The sequence below is a fragment of the Curcuma longa genome, chromosome 17 (assembly GCF_044706935.1).
Source record: "Curcuma longa cultivar G26 ecotype Majalengka, Jawa Barat chromosome 17, ITB_CL_G26_1.1, whole genome shotgun sequence".
NCBI lineage: Eukaryota > Viridiplantae > Streptophyta > Magnoliopsida > Zingiberales > Zingiberaceae > Curcuma > Curcuma longa.
Genome location: NC_133877.1, coordinates 4,323,813 through 4,330,816, shown reverse-complemented (window position 1 = coordinate 4,330,816; position 7,004 = coordinate 4,323,813). Strand labels below are relative to the sequence as shown.

At 37.1% G+C, this 7,004-nt stretch overlaps 1 protein-coding gene across 1 annotated transcript; it reads left to right on the top strand.

Moving 5' to 3' along the window:
• The first annotated feature begins 1,753 nt into the window (after nucleotides 1-1,753).
• On the top strand, nucleotides 1,754-2,864 carry LOC141848243 (transcription factor TEOSINTE BRANCHED 1-like). Its single transcript, XM_074736301.1, has one exon. The coding sequence runs from the start codon at nucleotides 1,950-1,952 to the stop codon at nucleotides 2,862-2,864; it is 915 nt and encodes a 304-aa protein (XP_074592402.1). The 5' UTR covers nucleotides 1,754-1,949.
• The last annotated feature ends 4,140 nt before the right edge of the window (nucleotides 2,865-7,004 follow it).

Genomic DNA, 7,004 nt, shown 5'->3' with positions numbered 1-7,004 from the left:
ACATAGGGACTTTTATGATTGTATCTTGTAAATTTTATCCTATAATATAGATTTTTTTTTTTCTATTAAAAAGAGACTCTAAGCAAAGGATTTGTTTATTAGTTCTTCAATAAAAAAGAGATTGATGTAGTGGAGGCACTGATTATGGAGCATTGGGTTGGACTTTAGCTGGAAGTGGACGTGTGTAAAAATTTTGGATAATCAAATATATTTGGCGAGGTGACAGAGTACTACTCCACTCCAACATTTAAGTAAGTCAAAATGAAGCTCAAGACAAAATTAATATGGAAGAGATCTAACTAGTTAGATTATGTTGACTTTCAGAGAAGAGAAATCCAAGAGAAAAGAAAAGAGTGTTAAAAAATCAACTTTTAAATAATCCTGATGATCACCTTTTGAGCCTTAAGTCAACCACTTAACCCCCAAAGCAAAGCACCCTATAGCTAATTCTAGGCACCAAATCTATCAGCAATCCATAATCACAGATATAGTTTGTGTACTTAAGATAATAAAATAAGCTTCTCAATTTGGTAAAAAGAGAGAAATAAAAGTCTTCCAGGGTCATCATCTTCTCTTTTTCCCCCACTCAGCTATAGCTGATTCATTCAATCGCCCATGGAAATGTGTTTCTTATCCCACTTGTGATTGCTCTCAAAGGCTATGACAAAGACATCGATCCACTACTGCGCAGCAACTGATGATGATGAAGGCAACAGGCGGCTAGCCACAAAGTGAAGAACAGGAGGATCAGGTTTAGAAAGGACAAGTTTCTCTCACAGTGCCCTCGTACGCCATGCTCTCTGTGCAGCTAAAGATGCCATTCACCTTGCTGTTTAATTGGTGTCCATTTCTTGTTAGTCTCTTTTGCCTCCCCCACAGCCGGCGTCGCATCCGCATACATGTGCAGTAAGGCAACGGATTAGGAGCCCTGGGTTAATTAATGACATCCAAATCCATCGTAAAATTGACAAGATAAAAGGTGGATGAAGTGCAATTATAGCTTTGCCACTGGAGGTGTAAGCTTAGGAATATGCCTTTCATGTTCTTCGCTCAATCACATCATCAGAAAGTGGGAGCTGCAGGGAGTGCATGCACGGGCACAAGCAACTTGGGACGGCTATGATTTGCGACCTTTTGCACAGTAGGTTCAGGATAAGGAGAGATGAAGAAGAGCCGCAGCACGTATAAATGGGAAGAGATAGCGCACATGAGCACTATAAGAAAGAGAGAGAGAGAGAGAGGTGAATGGTCAAAGTTAGGGTTGCAGGCTGTGGTAGCGTAGGGCTAAATCAGTGAAATTATTGTCCTTGTTGTTTGCAGGAGAGAGGACGTGGGTAGCATGAAGCTAGGAGAGGGGCGACAGTACGTGATCTGAACCATTCACTGTTGCCTTATGGAGACAAGAGCTGGCCGTGGTCCTTAGTATGTGTGAAACTTAACTCCCTCGACAGTAAAACCCTAACTAAAGCTTCACCTCCGAGACAGCAGCTTTTTCCCGAAAACAATTAACAGTCGTGGATATGTATGCATGCCATGTTCACTTTTGGAGAAGCTAGTAGAGGTAACTCAGGTCGGCCATGGATATACATGCATGCACATGGACTGAGCCAATCACGAGGCGGCTGCAGGCATGGCTCTGGCCCATCCTCACAAGAAGAATCACACGAGTTGTTTTATATTTGTTAGTTGGTGGTGGTGATGGTGGTGGTGGTGACCTTGTAATATAATAAACAGTTCCTTTTGATCTCACCTTTCAACTCAACCCCAAGTATATGATGCAGCCCATTTTATCCATTCCCACGTTCTTCTTGACCAATTGATGAAAAGAAGAACGGAGCTAGCTGCTGCTGCTGCTGCTTTTGATTTCATGATAAATACCACTACTTCACCGCCTCCTCCGTCGTCGCTTTCGAGTTGCTTCTTCCTTCCCGATCGCTTTAAAGCGAAAAATGCTGCCTTTTGATCATGACCAATGTTCTATGAACGAGCTGCAACTCGAGCTAAACCCTAATCTTCTTCCGAGCTTCTCCTACTTCCCCTCCACTGCTCCTGCTTTTTACGGTACGGCTGGCTTCGACGGCCGTTTCCTCTTCGGTTCGGCTGCCGTCGCGAATGCAAGTGTTCCTGCTGCTGCTGCTGCAGACTCGAGAAGAGGAGATAAGAGGTCAGTCCAGAAAGGTACGAGGAAGGGGAGACACAGCAAGATATGCACGGCGAAGGGGCCGAGGGACCGCAGGATGAGGCTTTCGATCGACGTCGCAAGGAACTTCTTCCGGCTTCAGGACATGCTCGGCTTCGACAAGGCCAGCAAGACGGTGCAATGGCTTCTCACCAAGTCCAAAGCAGCCATTAAAGAACTCGCCTTTGTTTCCTCATCCAAGAACGGCACGTCTTCCGGCAACCAAAGCCTGAGGAGCACTGAATCCTCAATAACCTTGCCTCACGATGGTGCCTCCGGATCTAGGAAAGCTATCAAGTCGTCATCGAAGACGAAATCCAAGAAAGAACCCATAAAGCCCGCGAAGAAGACCGAGCTCCACTCGGCGCAGGCCAAAGAACTGCGAGCCAAGGCGCGGGAGAGGGCGAGGGAGAGGACCAGGGTGAAGCGAAGGATGCTGTCTTCTTCGTTCCCGATCGCCCTGGATCCCGCTAGAGCGGACTTGAGCCCGTTCGATTTAAAGTCTGTACTCGAGTTTGCTGATCAAGAGGTGGAAGGGGACCTTCGTGTGCCACCCAACCATTCGAGCGAGGAAGGCCCGATCTTCGGCAATGGTCAGCCCACCATGGCAGAAATGAACTTCGCGAGCTACATCTTTGAAGAACAGTGGGAGATGGAAGCCCTTTCCTTGTACTCAAGATCATAGAAGAGAGACTTCCTCCAATAACCGTCCGAATGATCAGTAATATCAAACTTATTGCCTTGTGATTCTAGATCCCTTATAATCTATATAGTTTGCTAGTTTTATCAGTGTGGTTTTCATTTTTAATATGATGGCTCCTGTAAACTTGATTTCAACAATCTTGCAAGTTTTCCTACTGATCCTGTAAATTAAGTGGACTTATGAGGAAATTGTAAGAGAAATTGTAAGATAACTTGAACTATATTAGCTAGGTTTCGAGTCATCCAGCATGTAGAATATAATTTAATTGCTTCCAAACACTGAGGGCATAAAATATTAATCAAGCTATATATCACTGATCAAGGTTATGTGAATTAAGTGTTCAGGAGACTTATTCCAATGAAATCATATATGAGATAAGTTTATTATTCCTCAAAGTTTCTCTGAAAGAAACTTAGGTATTGATCAATTAACATGGAAATATGATCCATATGCACCATTAAGTATACCATTTATTGTTATGCTTTTCTGCAAACATGGAGATATTGTTATGCTTTTACAGAATGATTCTGAGAAATTGAACACTTCCATTACATGCTAATATCTACCGTCAATTGCTAATATGTTAATGCTAAATTCAAGTCAGCCAGTTTTTCTGCAAAAATTATGGGTGATCATGCAAACCTAGAAGCAAAAACAATCTTAATGGCAGAACTTGCATTGCTGATAACTGTCTATCATCTTACCCTGAAGTTTGTTATTTCAGATATGAAATAATTAATTTAATTAACTATGAAGGTGAAAATTTGCATCAAAGATAATTAACCAACTATAATAAAATCTCATGCAGAAAACATATTCTATCATATAAATTAGCCACAGATTGAGCTTTTATTGACAATCTAGTAATCTATTTTTTTCTGATGAATCCCTTTGGAGATGGAAATTTAGGTCTCATGTTTTAGTTTCTGTAAGTGACATTAAGACCAGAGAGGATTTTTAGAAAGTTTAGTGTTTAATTTGTTGTCAGGAATATCAGCAGATCGATAAGGGAGGAAACAATTTACCTCTTTGTTCAAGTCTGGAAGATATCAAAGAGATGGAGAAAACCTCTTCACCATTCAGATGTGCAAATCATGGTTGGTCGTTAAACAGATAAAATTAGTCAGTAGAAATATCATCAGAATTCCTAGCTTTAATTGGATGCACAAAGAACATTGATGAATGTGAGAGAATTTATGAGCATAGAGCTAAGCTCTTGAAATTCAGCAAACTTCATTTGCGTCATAGTAAGGAAATAGCTATAGCTTCTTAAAACATTAGCTAACACCTGATTTTCAATATCCATTTTTTGCTTAATAAGAAAATTACATCGAGTTGGATCGATAAGATATCTCGGAGTTCTGTATCATAATCATGCATCATGAAGAATTCTTGTGAGAATTCAGTAATATTTTTGAAGTTTCATAAAGAAAGAGTAGGAATTGTGTCTTCTTAGTGATAAGATATTTCAAGGATCCTTCCTTTAAGAAAAAACTTGATGGTATATAAGGGAAACAGTAGATCTAAAATTCCTGATCAAGCAACAATAAAAGAATCAGAAAGATGGAAACTTTCGATCGAACATGAAATTTCTGCGAGATACTATAATTTATAACACTGGATGTAGGAGGAAAAAATAATTGGTGATGATATATAGTAATCCATAATACAGTAAACAGCCCAACCAAATGAAGAAGAATCATTCTTTTTATAAGAAATCCTTCAAGAAGAGAAAGGAATTCACATTTAAAAGAGTCAACAAAAAAAAACACTTTACTAAAAAAAACATTAAGTTCATTCATTCAAAACAATCATAATTTGAAAGAGCTATAATGAGACTTTTTTAAACATAGACAAACTTACAAGAGTAAAATTAAATAATCTATTTAAAATTATAACCATGAAACCTAAATTCCCATGTTATTATATGATAAAATCTCTTAAATACAAAATCAAACATCTTTAAGTCTTCGCATGTAAAATATTTTTCATTGTCACTATTTTCAATATTTGACTACCATGAGATAGCTTGGGTGTGCTATTCGAGGTTTTCATTAGTTATTGTGTCAAGCCTCTACTATTGTAGAAATAGCAAACTTTAGTGGTTTGAAAAGTTCTAGTCAGATGATTGAACAGTAGAGAAATCACATTAACAGCTTCTGAGTCAACATTCACCAAGAATTTACTTATATGTTTCTGCAATAAACCAAGAACACTTATCATATAGGTTTTCTAAGAGTTTGAAAAACAAGATGATTCTTCTTGTGATTTTTGTCCACAACAAAAATCCATATTTATTAAATGTCTATTAGATGATGAGTTAGTCTTCCTCTAAGTTACTAATTGAATGAGTGGATCAAGCAATTCATGTTGCACCCAATCTAATTTATATATTAACCTTTTGAACATAATTCTTTTCATAAGAATTTCTACTAAAATGTTAATAATAGAAATACATGTTGCTATGTAAATTTCCTTATATAACAAATCAAGAATAAGATACGAAAAGCTAAGAGTTCAAATAGCTATAAAAAAATCAATTAAAAAACAACTAAGATATATAACAAGTCTCCAATGATTTGATGGTGCATATATATAAGGGGGTGCAAGTTCATCATAAAGAGATTTGTAAGCATAAACATACAATGAGAGTTTCACAGATTATCTATAAATTAGTTAAAGAGGTGTCTTTATCAAGATTATAGTATTATGAACTATATGAAATGCACATTACAGTATATATTATCCACTTAAAATGATATCGCAATCAATTGCTCATAGGAGTCATAATCAATATCTATAACATTATATGTCAAGTGCATATCTAAAAACATGATTGGCCAATGGAAACAAGTTCTGCACTTTTCTAGGGGTGATGCACATACTTTTCCACAATGTTCTATGAATTAATTATAATTCTTACACGGACGGTGAAGCTCATCATTGTCATGTGTGACAACTCCACACAAAAGTGTCCACAACAATCCCGTGCAATATATGGGAAGATGAGTGTCTAACATAACAATTTTTCATCCATTATGATCCCTATCAAGTGAGAAATTGTGAATCCCTCCAACTACTATGTGTTTGTCCCTTGGTCTCTTGATCGTGGTCTCACTCACTTGATTAACTCAAACATACCGTGACACAGAATAGAACTAATCCTTATCTTTTCCATCTTCCTCATTCTAAAAGTAATTGACAGCCTTCTATTGTAGCAAGGATTGTTGATGGCTATGCCTAAGTTCTGGGAGTAATAGACTATTTGCATCCGTCTTCCTTCTCTCGTGAGTAGTTGGTTGTTTGGATACTGAACATAATGATCAAAGAGTTCAATTTTGGCGATTCTTAACGATACGACTTTGAAACTCTTTCATTTGATATTGTACTAAACATTGATTTCTCAACAATAAGGATGAATTTATCAAAAAGGACTAAAACTCATCCAACAAAGTTAATGGTTTTCGTTGAAGATAAACACTTGAATATATAAACAAACAAATTTCATGGTCAGAAGAGGGATATAATTCAATTTTAATTTCAATAGAAACCAAATAGGTGGATGATAAGAGAAAAGTTTATTTATTTTACATAATTAAGTTTATCCAACAGTAATCACCTTAAATTTAAGGATTAACACATAAATATAATACAATATTTAGAATTATTCTTAAAATTAGGACAGACCTTTATATTTTTAAAATCTCGCATTATGTTTGACATTCACTATGCATTCTTAATAGATTCATCATATTAATATTTTCTTCTTGTTGTCTCCTCATACTTCCCTCCTAATCTCTAGTGACTAGCTCCAAAATTCTCTCCCCTTCTTCTCAGACACCATGAATGACTCTACCATGTTTTCTCAATGGCCATGGCGACCATTGAGCTACTATTATCTTTCTTTTTTCCTTAAAAAAGAGAATTAATCATATGTTGTGATTCATGTACTTGCTACAAATGAAACTAAATCGACTTTCATAATAGGCCTTAATTCGTCACACAAGGTCTAATTCATGGATTCACAATCTTTTCCTTGGTAACTCTACTCCCTTAACTATTTTTTGTCTGATGTTGTAATCTCGAGAAGCATGTGAGACATTCACAGTTCACAAGACGTGT

Excerpts from the sequence above, each read along its gene's own strand:
- LOC141848243 (XM_074736301.1), top strand. The coding sequence starts at position 1,950 with ATGCTGCCTTTTGATCATGACCAATGTTCTATGAACGAGCTGCAACTC.